Here is a 14,802-nt window from a genome sequence, read left to right as displayed (position 1 = left end):
GTTGTGCAAATTGGTGCACTTGCTGTTTGTCTCCTCTTTGGTTTTCTCCACACAGTGCACTTGCCTCAGCGGCCAGAGATTTCTGGGTCTCCGCTGCCAGACACTACCCAGGCCACCACGGCCAAAGACCTCCTTATTTGATTGACGCTAAAGGCTTTGGCATGTGATATCACCTGTGTGCTCGCACATGCGCCCCTTCAGCCTAAACAAAGAGATTCCGAATGAACATAATTTCAGGACTGGTAAAAGGTGACGTCACTCTCGTTCTAGTAACTTTGTTTTTCCTCTGTTAGTCAAACAACTGAGGATGGCTGCTGGTGGGCAAAACCGAAAAGGACACAAGAACTGCAAGTGCGCAGATGCTCCCCAAGTGCACCTGCAGTCTAATTTGCATATATAAATTTCAGCACTTCTCAACAATGGTGCAATAGATCTGTACCAAAGAGGTGTCCTTGGAATGGTGGCATACTGTCCCTATATTGCTACCACTGATTTATACAAAAAAATGAAGCTTACATGATCCTTTTAAGGGAGAAAAGCTGCTGCGAGAGATGTCTGACATCCACCTATTACCCACTGCTTGTTGAAAACACATGTATGGAGGGAATGTTTGGAAGAAATGGCCATTGGCAGTAAAGTGTTCATCTGATGTCGTGTGAGCTCATTCAGACATAACTTGAGACTTACTGCTACATTTTTTCTTTGACCGTCCACCACCCTCTGTCTTGCCTCACTATCTATGAAGGTTTATGTTCTTGATGAAGGCGCCAAATAGTGGTTTATGATAATCTGGTGATCCTCACAGCCAGTAGACTTCAATGTTTGGCATCCAGACTGTTCTTATGTTGGCTTCTATATACAGTTATTCTATGCGTTCTCTACAAGAAAACTGCTGCCGAGCAAAAAAAAATCGGCAGTCAGAATTTTTCACATCCCAGATCCTTCTTTTCCTTGACATTTGGCCCTTATACACATTTGACCAATTGCTTGTTTAATTTCCTGTGCATTTATCTCATTTTGGTGTGAATCCGAGGATCTGGTCATAAGAACCAAGCCTTCATAGTGCAGCCTGTAACCTAGTGAGCTACAGAATAAGAGGTGCACCTCTGAGTGTCTGCTCAGTTTAAGGGGATATTGATCTTTACAGGCAAGAACTAGATTTTGCAGCTAATGAGGATGAGAGGAATGGCTGCATCACACATGTTCCTCTGCCAGGTTGCCAAAGATGTAATTAGTGTGCTCAACACTGAGGATGTTGGACATCTGTGACTGCGAGCGATGGCCCAAAGTTCGATGTCTTCTTCTCAGATAATGTCTTTGATCTATCTGCACTGAGAGAAGGAAATCTGGAAAACTTTCCTGAACATTAAAAATCTTCGGAAAGGAGAGTAATACTCTATTATCCTAAAAACTCAGAATGTCCCTTCTTTTATGAGCAGAAAAACAATATTATGTGTCATTGTCCGCTCCATACTTTTCCAATTTGATGCATTAGGTCATGTATCGGAAGTGTCTGACCGCCCGGGGCTCCCATGAGGTCTCTGGCCTGCAACTTCATATAGGTGCATTGTATTTGCAGAATATTGCCCCACTGTCAGACCATATTGTACAGCACAGCTCCTTAGGTTTTCATTCTCGCCACTGTAAATTTCTGCTCTGAAAATTGAATCTGTAAATCTATTATGTACAATATGATTTATGCCCATATGCCATAGTAATGTCCCTGTATTCTGCCCCCGCCTTCCAAGTAAATACTCCATTACTGGTGTTTTTATAATGAGGCCGCTGTTTGTTGGGGGCTCCCAGTTCTTCGTATCTGCCGTGCGCTCTAGTTTTCTTGCCTTCCTTGTAAATTATACATTTCTGATGGCTGCGGCTTTGCTGCAAGTGTTTTCCTCCTCCTGCTTAGAATCCTAATGAAGACCCGGGGGAGGCCAGGAGCGGATGGCTCTGTGACTTCTCGTGACATGAACTGAACTTTTATGATATGTATGTACTTAAACATACACAGGAAGCTTTGTCTTTTGCAGCCGTTTCCTATCGTATCGACCATGTTGCTCTCATTAGGTCAGTATAGCCCAAATCCTTAATTTCATGTATATGCACATCGGAGCTGGTGTGTTTTATTACATGACAGTTTGTGTTCTATAGTAGTTTAGTAGGTGTGTACACTTATGCAAAACACTGAATATCTCTTACAGTTTTGTGCATACAGCTCCTGTGCTGACCTATGAGCCTTCATAGTTACTGACTGCAAACAGCATATTGTGGGTTGCTTCATTCTTTCTATACCCCTGCCTCTTGCTAATGTAAAGACAGTAGTAATGTAAAACTTGTGCCGATGAGCCCAAGTTAGCACACGTCAGATCTGTACAGTATTTCTGCCCGGGCATCAAGAAATGTCCAGATATTTGTGTGGAAGAGATCCCGCTCTCAATGGTGTTTTCCATGAGCAGATAGTTGGTAAATGAGCCTTCATAAGCATAATCATTCCGTATCAGCGGCTCGTGTAAGCATCCTGCCGATAAAGTTGACTTTTGCAGAAACAAAAAAGCTCAGGTGATTGGATCGTTCTTGTAGGCAGTTAACTTATCGGTGCCGAAGTGTGCTGCCGACAATGCATGCTGCATGGGACAGAACGACCAATCTGTCCCTACACAGTTGTGTGGGTCCTTTTGCATAGGCCATTAAGCTATCAACGATGGACTTGCATATAGTTGATCTGAACTCAATCTTCCTGCGTAAATGGGTCTTGCGTTATGTGCACATGGCGTCTCTAAGATGCTGAGGCGAAAACGCCAGCATTAGTTTCCTCGAAATGGCTTCACCATCAGTTTTGTCGTCGTTTTTACACAATCCGGCTACAAAAGGCATTGCACATAGCCTTAAAAAGTTAGTCCTACTCTGTTGACTTCGAGATGTGACCAGGACAGGTGATATCACACCTACGGATACCTGCCGGACTCTTGAACTATCACCAGGTTTCAGTAGTCATGCTGTCATCTGCCCCACTCGCCTCTAGATGCAGAAGTCAATGACCAAGGACTAACTTTTTAGGACAATTTCCAAGGGTGTGCCTATGCCTGGATGGAATTGTGAACGTCTGCAATGTCAAGGCGGAGATTAAAGAGGTTTTCCAAGATTGACAAAAAAAACAAATCGGTCTTGGGAAGGCATTTAATGTTAAGATCTGTTTCAGCATCACCATTCTACAGCCAATCATTGGCCTTTATGGTCACGTGGACATTATTGCTGCTGCTCTAGTCTTTGACATACCTGTCCAACCCAGTCATCATGATAAACAAGGCCTACCATTGAGCAGCTGGAAATTTTATTCATCTTCATTTGTAGATGGAGGGATGATGTATGTTTTCTCCGCACACGTCAAGGTGTTTTGTATTGCTGACACATGTAGCCTCGTGTGGTGAGCTACATTCTATGTTACTATCGTGCTATAGTCAACATCTCTGGAGGCTGACCACGCTCTTTGTGAGGATATTAAAGCGTGTCTGATCTCCAGATACACTCATAACTTCCACCGTTCTTCCATAATTCGGTTGAAGTTTTTCTCCCTGCGCCTCTAGCAGACAGTACCGTGCACTCTCCACTTATTGTGTGAAACCTGTGTCTCTCACGTTTTCCTATCAGCCTCATAGCATGACCTCCTGTTACAGGCTCTCTCTCCTCTCTGAGAACTTTGCTTTTGCGTATCCGCAAACTCATGTTCATAGCGGCTGTGGTTTGGTAAACTAGAGAAATTGTGGATTTTAAAGTTTGAGAAAAAATTGAAATCAGAGTGTTTAAGCTAAAAAAAAAAAAAAAAAAAAAAGTGAAAAAGTAGAATAAACTAAACTGCGTTTAAATTTTTTTTTTTTACTGGACTTCTAAGTTTAATTGTAAAGTGCTGCGGAATATGTTGGAGCTATGTAAAATTAATATTAAGTTTTCGAGATTCATAAACGGACTTTGGCTAGGCCATCAATGTGTGATCGGTGGGGTGTTAAACCTGGGGCTGCCAATCTTCACAGAAGCCATTGAGCCTTCATTTTTAATCCAGACACAGCCATACGATTTACAGTGGGTACGGAAAGTATTCAGACCCTTTTTAAATGTTTCATTTTTTGTTTCATTGCAGCCATTTGGTAAATTAAGAAAAGTTCATTTTTTTCTCATTAATCTATACTCTGTACCCCATCTTGACTGAAAAAAAACAAATGTAGAAATTTTTGCAAATTTGTTAAAAAAGAAACTGAAATATCACATGGTCATAAGTATTCAGACCTTTTTGTAATTTTGGGACATTTGTGGGTCCACTTTTCATATCGAGGCTACATCACTTGACAACCCAGTAGCTGTTATATTCTCAGGGATCATTGGGGTTTTTCAAATATCATACGTCAGTGACCACTCATAACGGGTTCAGGTTCCTGATTTCAAGGTTTTTTTTTTGTTTTTGTTTTTTTTAATGTTGACACCAACTCAAATGGTTCAGTGAAATCCTGCCTTTTTTTGTTGTTTTTTTCTGTTGGATTTGTAGAAGGTTTCCAGCATGGTGGAAGGCTTGTGTGTACAATACTAGACATCTCTGATCATCAGTCCTTCATATGTCTGTCTTGTGGAGAGTGATATGCTAGTGTAAGGAGACTTATAGGCCATGCATTGCATATGTCTCTATACATGGTAAAATTACCAAAAGACTGACTGTCATTTCCAAACAGACAGGTGTGTGCAGGTGCAAACTAAGAGTAGCCATTTCCATTTATAACCAACAAAAAAAGTTGCACTCTAACGTTGTAGTATGTAAACAGGAAATATATGAAATATGAATGGCATTACTGCTCTAAAAAATAGGAAAAATTTAGAATACTTGGCGCATAAATTGGCAAATTAATGTATGTCCAGCAGCCGCGATAAGGCAATTCTCATTGTTGGGAACCTGTCTAATGTGAATCCTTTCTTAGGCTGAAGCCTACATTTATGTGGGTAGATAGGATCCTCCTATGATTAAAACCGTCAGAGGCTGAAGGTTGTATTGCTTAGTCAGAGTCACATAGCAAAACACTGACTGTCACTTGCAAACAGTGGACAGATATTTGGAACCTGTACACACCTGTCTTCTTTTTGGAAGAGACTGTTTTGTTTGGAAGTGACTAAGCGCCCCCCCCCCCCCCCCCCATCAGCCTCTGGCGGCTTTAAGCGTAGCAGCATCCTATTAGGAGAGGATTCACATTAGACAGGTCCCCAGCAATGAGAATTGCCTTATGGTGGCGGCTGGGTATACATGAATTGGCCAATTTCTGCACCAAGTATTCTCAATTTTTCATATTTTCTAGGGCACTAATGCAATTCATATTTTCATATACTGAATGTTTTCATGCTATTGCGCTGCAGAGAGCAACTTTATTTGTTGTCTACACATTATCCAATGGCTCATCCTATGAGCCAATTTTATGGCGCAAATGACCACCTTTTAAGGTTACCCTCATTAGAAATTTATTGGAGATGTCCCATGAAATCTGCTGTCCACAATGGATGTCATTGTTCACCTGTTTTTATTCTTATTTCATCTTACCATTGGTCAAGCATGTAAGGAAATTGTGCTGATAGATAGCTTCCTAGTAGAGTGATCAATGAAGTTCTCATTAAATGCTCTTGACCACCCAAGCACTTGTCTGCAGCCGATTCTCGCTGGAAGGACACTTCTTTATATTAGGGTGCAGCCAGTTGCCTCATACTAGGTTGATGGGTGTGAACAAAGAGAGTCAACATGTTCGTAGTTGTGATTTCAATTTTTCTTTTTTTTTTTTCTTCCCCTTTCTTAGATGAAAACGGTCAGTGTGGCTCTCGTGTTGTGTCTCAACGTTGGCGTTGACCCACCAGATGTAGTGAAGACCACCCCATGTGCTCGTCTGGAGTGTTGGATTGGTAAGTATCAGTTAGCCATTGGTAGATTGGGCTTATATGGTCATGTTCAAGCGTATTTTGGTTTCTGGAAATGGAGTTTTTGCATTATCAAACTGTCAAAGGATATAAAATTTTACTTTTTTTAATTAATTACTTGTGTTAATTAAATTAACCTGTTTTGGATGATTATACGATTGAAATTAGTGCTTATGGCTGTGTAGGTCCTACAACAACAATTAAATGATGCCCATCTTGTAATTCATTGTGGCGGTGCAGACTTTAAAGGGGTTTTCCAGTGAAAACAAGTTCTGCAGGATAGGTGATAACTTGCTGGTCAGCGACAGTCTGCAGAACAGGGAACTCTTATCCTCGTTACAAACTGGGTTGGCAGGTCAGATGGACCACTATACCAATTATTCTTTGTGGGGTTTCCGGAAAAAGCGGAGAATTCAGGCACCTTAAGAATTAATAGAGCTGTGGTGGAGCATGCACACTACTGCTCCATACTGACTGAGATAGTTGTGCCTTGTTCTGCCAATCTGAGCGAGTCCCAGCATGCGGACCACCACCGATCAATGTTATCACCTGTCCTTGAAATGCGATGGGTCGTGTTGTTGCCTGCAGAGTACACGTCCATGAAGCACTTTTAAACAAATTTGCATGTGGCTTTAAAGCTTGATTTCTGCAGCATTATAGAGAGATTCAGTCTCTGTCTTCAATGGGGCTCACAATATCTTGGGCTTTTATACATGCAAACTTTGTGAAAATAGCTTTTTGGTTGGATATGAGCCCAATGCCTTAGTGCTAATCACTGAGCCCACCACGTTTTCAAATCTTTTTAAGCAAGATTATCGTTTTGAGTGGAGTTGGTCTGATCGATTTTTCACGACTCTGGTTCATTGGCGAGGACAGTAGTCTCTGGGCACTTTACAGGAGGGTCCCGGAACTCTTACCTTCCAGAATCCCTGACACGAGTATTCATGCCGCAATGATGACATTGTGGCAGCTTCACTAATCAAACGCGATGCTGGGGATACCAGAAGGTAAATGATTTGCAAGCTTCACGTCTACAGACCCTGAAACTACTATCCAATAAATTAGCGACCCACAAATCTGTCCCAACACTAGTTTTGCTTCTACAGCTCCAATGCAGGCCTATTTATTTCCAGGGTATCAGACTGCATTTGATTGTGACGTCCTTTTTTACTGCTATACCCTATATTAGTAGGATCAGTTGAAAGTAAAAGTCTAATGAAAGGTATTATTGTAGATTCAGGCTACATACTTGTAGTTTGTTACCATGGACAAATATAGTTCTGCATATGGGCTGTATACACATAGCCTGTTTACAAAGTCACTTCACTTTTTCATTTAAAATGCCTTGAAGCATTAAAAACTATGGTGAGCATGTGCTTTATTATGATGGAGGACGATAAAGCAGCCTCCTGTGTACAGTATTTAGCTTCCAGATGTAATCCTTGAAGATCCCAGGTCTCCGATTCTTCACAATAATTTCTGTTGCCTGTTAAAGGTTAGTCCTTAATGAGCCAAATACATTACTTCTGTAAATTGTGGATTCTACCACGCGGGCTGATTTATCAAACAGGACATCCGCCAGACACTGACAAATTAGCTGTGTCTCATAATGCAGAATTTGGGGCTGTTTATCCCTATGGTGATATTCTCTGTACATAGATCAGTGTCACAGCTCCATTGGGTTGGTGTTTTCCACGTTATTCATCTTGTTTTAACCAGTAGCTAAATAAATGAGTAAAGAACATCTGAAACTCTTAGCATAGTGTAATAAGATTACGCAGCAATAAAATGGTATCTACTGCGAAACCTGCCCCTGCAATGAGCACCGCAGGAACAGCAGGATCGACGGGGCTTTATCCTGTGCTCATTAGTGATGAGGGAAGTGACCACAGACAGGCATCCAGCACTTAGGGTATGTGCCTACCCCTGCATACCCATAAACACAATAATGTCCTGCAAGCAGCAATAAGGCAGAAGTTGATCAGGCTATAAAAGTCACTAGTGCACAAATGTGCACAAGATACATCTTTATCTGAATCTTCTGTTCCGAAGAAAAGAAAGCATTTTGGTTTTATTCACACTACCACTGGTGCGCTAGTACAGGTATTTTGTGTTTCACCACCACTGCCCATTCATCCCGTCACCCAATGTCTTTTCACCCCAGATGCCTTGCAGCAAAGGAGAGAAAAGGATCATGTCCTCCAATATTGATCCTCCTTGTGACCCAGTTATCGACAAAGGAATTTATTTTAATCACATAATGACTCTTTCAACCGTACATGTAAAATTACTCAGGGTTTTGCCATGATGCTTCATCTGGGGAACATGTCCCAGGAAGAAGCTACAAGGCGAAACTTTTATTCAGGGAGATGATTTCACTAAAAGTGCTTTTACATGTATTGATGAAAGAGTCTATCATGTGAGTAAAATGACACTTTTGACCTTAACTTGGTTCCACAGAGCATCACTATTGGAGGACATGTTTCTCTTCTCTGTCGCTGTGGGATGTGGAGGATAAAAGGACACTGGGCAAGTGGTGGAATATAGAATACTTGTGCCAGTGTGAATAAATACAATGCTTGTATGGTTCATTTTTTGGGGAACAGAAAATTGAAGATCCATATAAGTCTGCAATTTGCGCACTTTTTTGTGGACTCCGATATGCTGGAAGTTGCATTTTTGCAACAGCTGAAAACCAGCACGTTATTTAGATGCAGAATAAAAGGGAGTTTATTTTAATGTCCATTTCTCCAAAACAATGTCACACCTAAAAATTGGTTGTTGGATAGCTGAGGATTGTTTTTCCATTGAGGGCAGTCCAGACATAAGTCCTTACTGCAGCTGGTGCATGAGCACATGGTTGTCAGACCTCATCCAGCAGATAAAATATGGTTGTCTGGGTTCATCCTACATACTTTGCAGGGTACAGAAATGTCTACAGTAATCATCTGGACACATATCAGGAGAAGGGATATCTGCCAACCTCTTTTAGGATATCTGTACAGTGGAGTTAATGGAGACCTGCAACAGTAGGATCAAGACCGGGTATCTGCCATCTCTGGTGATGCCGCACTGTCAGCGACAGGGACCTGTATAATGTGATGGATCTCCCCTCCGTCAGGCTTTTTGCAATTAGCATTGTAGGAGTATGTGCAACATGTTGTCTAAATCTGTTATTCTGACACATGGGGACTGGGGATCCAGATGGGTATTCTAGGTAATGATTTCTATTTATACACAGTCACCCACTCTCAGAATGACAGGTGTCTTTCCCCCTTAATATTTTATGGTCAGGCATTATTCACTAGTTGAAAAGCAAAAAAAAAAAAAAAAAATTCCATTTTAGTAGTTATATTTGCTTGCATGCCAGAGAGAAAGGGTTTTCTTTCAGGATGGGGGATGGGGAGCATAGGCTGCGAGGTCTCTCCAGTCGGCTGAAGGCGTGCGCCGCCGTGCAGCGTTCACATTGTGCATAATGGACATCATGCGGGCAGGTTAAAGGGATTTCAGTTTCAAAGCACAAGTTATGTAGCACCACTGAAAATGAGGCACGTAAATCCATCTCCCAAGGAGAGGAACATGCCTGTCACACTGCGCTTCACTTTTCTTATTATTTTCATGCAGGGCAAGTTTTTTTTTTTTTTATAATATAAAGAGGAGCGCCCAAGACCAAAATAAATGTTTTCTTAGTTGTGAATGACTGAGAAGCGTCATTGCTTTTTCCTGCTATAAGCATCTGATGAAAGCAGCATTCTAGCTAGTGCACACAGTAGTCTGTGGGTCCTTATACCCGATATGTACGTGCAAACATTCCGGTACGTAGCGCTTCTGCCGGATGAACTGTGCGCATCAGAGCAGCTTTCTGAGCGATCATTGGGGGGACTTAGGACCCCAACCACCACCGATAAGCAACACGTTTAAAGAGGTATTAAATCTAATATATAAAGCTCAAAGTGTGTATGTGTGTGTGTATGTCCGGGATAGGCATCCGCACCGTCGCAGCTACAGCCGCAAAATTTGGCAGTCACACGTCTGGACCCCGAGAGCATCCTAAGCTATGTTGTGAGGCGAAATTTTAACCCCACGCGTTCCAATACACCAAACAATTTTGCCCCTATCTACATACTTGGGAAAGTGTGTGCGTGTCAAGCCCCGCCCCTCATGATGTCATAATGCCCCTATTTGCATACCTTACGAGACTGCGTGTCAAGCCCCGCCCCTCATTATGATGTCACAATGGTTGCCATGGCGACACTGATGTCATCATAGGTTGCATGCCCTGCTGCCGCACATTATAATGTCATAATGGTTTACTATGAGATGGAGGATGTGTGATGGGCACTGGACATTGGGATGGTGGATATGTATGATGGGTATATGGGCACGGGACTATGAGATGAAGGATGTGTGATGGGTATATGGGCACTGGACTATGGGATGGAGGATATGTATGACGGGTATATGGGCACGGGACTATGGGATGGATGATATGTATGGGCACGGGACTATGGGATGGAGGATGTGTGATGGGTATATGGGCACTAGACTATGGGATGGAGGATGTGTGATGGGTATATGGGCACTGGACTATGGGATGGAGGATATGTATGACGGGTATATGGGCGCGGGCCTATGGGATGGTGGATATGTATGACGGGTATATGGGCACGGGACTATGGGATGGAGGATGTGTGATGGGTATATGGGCACTGGACTATAGGATGGAGGATATGTATGACTGGTATATGGGCACGGGGCTATGGGATGGACGATATGTATGACCGGTATATGGGCACGGGACTATGGGATGGAGCATGGAGGATGTGTAATGGGTATATGGGCACTGGACTATGGGATGAAGGATGTATGACGGGTATATGGGCACGTGACTATGGGATGGCGGATATGTATGATGGGTATATGGGCACTCAACTATGGGATGGAGGATGTGTGATGGGTATATGAGCATGGGACTATGGGATGGAGGATGTGTGATGGGTATATGGGCACTCGACTATGGGATGAAGGATATGTATGATGGGTATATGGGCATGGGACTATGGGATGGAGGATGTATGATGGGTATATGGGCACTGAACTATAGGATGGAGGATATGAATGACGGGTATATGGGCACGGGGCTATGGGATGGACGATATGTACGACCGGTATATGGGCACGGGACTATGGGATGGAGGATGTGTGATGGGTATATGGGCACTGGACTATGGGATGGAGGATATGCATGACGGGTATATGGGCACGGGACTATGGGATGGCGGATATGTATGATGGGTATATGGGCATGGGACTATGGGATGGAGGATGTGTATGATGGGTATATGGGCATGGGACTATGGGATGGAGGATGTGTGATGGGTATATGGGCACGGGCCTATGGGATGGAGGATAATTATAATTTGTTATAACTAACCACAGTTAGTTGCTATGCCCGGGCAGCGCCGGGCTCTTCAGCTAGTATCAAAATAAAGTTGAAATAAGTACAATTTAGTGTGTTTTTTGGACTTTACAGAAGCATTTACTAGTAAAAATAATATTATGTAAACTCACCTGCATGAACACTTTAGGCTCAAGCACACCCCGCCAATGGACACAATATGATGTCGGCGATGGGCTGCCTACAGCGTCACGTCATCTGATGATGCGCCATTCTGCACTATTCCAGTCTCCTAAATGCTGCAGTCAATTACAGATGAGCAGGACATTATTGCTTCCTGTGGTGCCAAAAACCGCATTAGAGTGGTCTGCATGGGAACCATGTGCATTAGTGAGGGTGGGAATATGTAATTTTATTGTTCACCCTTAATGGAAAAAGGTGGAACTCCTTCATGTCGGCATTTATGGCATATCATCGTGCTTAAAGGGGGTATCTATAAAGATGTAGCAAGAAATAACATAAATTAAAACCAAAAAAAAAAGTAAAATCATCCCTTTTAATCCTGTGCCACTTCACTGGTCCTCGCCACTTTCTTCCTTCAGCAGTCACATACTGTACATGATTTATATGATGACTGCTGCAGCCAATGACTGCTGACATATACAGTGATTGGCTGCAGAGGTTGCTTGATCATTGCAGGAAGAGACCGACAGAGATAGCTGAAGTGGCAGGAAATGAGTTGGCCATATTCAGTGAAATAAAAAATGGCTGCTTTCTTCCAAAAACAGTGCCACCCCTATCCACATGAGATGTTTTTAGTATTGCTGTTCAGTCTCATGCAACGGTTTCCAACATTTTGGATAGATGTTGACAGTAGGAAACTGCTGTCTGCTTGGAAGAAAGTATATGGAGAAGTTACTGCACACTCTGTTGAAGGATTCTAACAAATGTGGTGGATATGGAAATAGTCCTCAAGATGCAGCGAAAATGCCATAATAATAGTTTTCGCCCTATATGGATCTTGTTCAGAACATCACTAAGGGAGAAGAAAACATAAATGACGTGCTGTATATACAAATGCTTATGGGATCACATCCCATCTACCAGCACTTCACTTGGCTGACTGAGTGCACGCCAACTTTTGCTCTGTTTGGAAGTAAGAGCATGTTGCTACCTTGTCAGCATCATCACTTTCTGTTCTTCCTTGACTCAGTTTTGCTGCTCTGCTGAGCCCCTACTTTTGGCTGTCGAAATAGAGGCACCAAGTAGTTAACACCTTTGTTCACACACCCATCAGTGCCAGACTACACAAGACTGAATTAAACCTCTAATCCTCCTCTCAGGAGGACTCAACAGGCCGTGCAGATCCGGGATCGGTCTTTGTGAATTGTAATGAAGTCGCACTCATTAGGATCTTCTTATTAATGGTTTGTCAACATGTTCAGCCTAATGCTTTCCAGGAAGAGGTGGATTCTTAATAACCCTTTACTCAATTTAATGAGTAGCTTATGCTCGCCCCTCTCCCTCCAAAAAGATGAATGCAGAATTCAAATGAGATTTTTTGTACACACAGACCCTGATTCATCAAGCAGTTTTTGACAGTCTTCTGGCTTAAGGCCCTGTGCACATGGTGCGGTTTCTACCGCGGATCCGCAGTGGATTTGCCGCAGAACTGCAGGTGATGTACAGTACCATTATAGCCAATGGGAAAAGAAAAACGCTGTGCACACGCTGCGGATTTTTCCGCGAGGTTTTTGGGCGGTAAAAAAAAGCAGCATGTGACTTTGTGCGGTTTTGCTGCAGTTTTCCACCTGCTCCATTCTACAGATCCGCAGGTGGAAAACCGCAGTGGAAAACTGCACAAAAACCACAGTAAAACCACAAAAAAAGGAAGAAATCCGCAGGAAAAATGCAGGTCATTTGACATGCGGATTTCGTAAAATCTGTGTGGAAAGATCCGCGGGAGGATCCGCACCGTGTGCACATAGCCTAAAATTGCTTGAAATGTTGCAAAATTCTTGTGCAACTTGCTGTTTTAAAAACAATTGTTTTGTGTCTTTTAGCCTTTTTAGAACAGTCTGAGATGGCTCTGCCCAGTTTGTGAAAGTGAGCATAGCTCGGACGTAGCATGACCAAGAAGGCTTGACAAATTCATCATAATTTGCACCATGAAAGGGGGACGCATGTTCCTCCAGAAATGTACTGAAATGCCCCTGACTGTTGTATATTTCTGTTTCTGGAGCGTGGCAGCTGAAAGATCCACCAAAGTCATTAAGAAGCACATGCCCCTTAATGAATTTGGCACATCTTGCTCCAACGAATTGGGGACCATAGTGTTTATATTGGTCGTTGGCCTTTTATGTTCTCCAGAGACTGTTTTTCAACTTTATACTAAGGGGAAATTCTCCAAAGGATTACTTCTCCTTTTCAGAGCCAACCATTTGTTTTTCTTTACATTTCAGTCATCATTTCCAGATCATATAGAGAAGTTTCTATGATGATGCCTGACTTGCATGGATTTAAAGAGATCATTTCAAGACTATTTCGTAATTGAAACAAGTAGTATGGCTGTAAAGGTCCTACAACTGCAATAAAAATGCTACCCATCTTGTAGAGATCCGATGTACCTGCCCTCATAATTCGAGCTTTGAAGCCTCATGCAAGCTAGCAGGACAGTGCAGTGGTCAGGAGGGCGTGGCTATATACCATGAGGTCTTTATCCTGCCCCCAAATGGGATTTCACTTCCAGACAAATTTGCATTAGGCTTCAAAGCTTCATTTCTCAGCGCTGTCTCCTCAGAATTCTACGAGACAGGTATAGTTTTTATTGTTGTACTAATATCTATACACCTATGCCATTAGTTTCAGTAGCGAAATTGTCCTGGCAGGTTCCTTTAAAAGGGGTTGTCTCCTTCCTGTTTCTACTGTCCCACCCTAATGACCAATTTTGATTTTTCTATCATGCCATGTTTCTTGAAAGGAATACAAATGATTTTCCTTTTAAGACATTCCTATCTTTGAGGTCTCCTCATCTGAGAATTTAGCCCTTATCTTATTGGATGATGGATTAATATATATGATATTTTTTCTCCTTCAGGTTCTCATATTTTTGTCAAAGTAAAAACTATTACTAATTGATACAATCCGGCTTTTTACTGAAATCTTATTTTCTTTGAAGGCTTCATCACAAACCACAGTAGCAGCTAATACATTACCCTGTACCAAATTAATGAACGCACTCTCCAAATATGAAGGGCGCCAGCTTTTAACGCACGACCCTCTTGGAAATGTATTAGTGGAAGACATGGCATCCCGTAAAGGGTATCCGTCGTTCCGTTCCGTAGCACCTAGCAAGAAATTTACGACTTGGCCTCTTGATGTTTATATTCGAGAAAGCAGTCGTGCGAGGAAGTGAAAACCTTTTCCCCATTGTGATTTAGATGATTAAATACCTAATTCTGTTT

At 42.4% G+C, this 14,802-nt stretch overlaps 1 protein-coding gene across 2 annotated transcripts in view; it reads left to right on the top strand.

Annotated features, from left to right (window-relative positions):
* RPTOR (regulatory associated protein of MTOR complex 1) overlaps positions 1-14,802 on the top strand; it is a 371,474-nt gene that overhangs the window by 74,119 nt on the left and 282,553 nt on the right. For both annotated transcript variants that reach the window (XM_073554721.1, XM_073554722.1), the window contains exon 2: positions 5,823-5,925. In XM_073554721.1, coding sequence (XP_073410822.1) covers positions 5,823-5,925 — 103 coding nt within the window. The remainder of the gene's footprint in view (positions 1-5,822; positions 5,926-14,802) is intronic.

Source organism: Dendrobates tinctorius, unplaced genomic scaffold (genome assembly GCF_039654945.1).
Source record: "Dendrobates tinctorius isolate UK_male_01 unplaced genomic scaffold, ASM3965494v1 ptg000212l, whole genome shotgun sequence".
NCBI lineage: Eukaryota > Metazoa > Chordata > Amphibia > Anura > Dendrobatidae > Dendrobates > Dendrobates tinctorius.
Note: the sequence above shows the minus strand (reverse complement) of the source record. Positions and strands in the feature narration are given on the sequence as shown.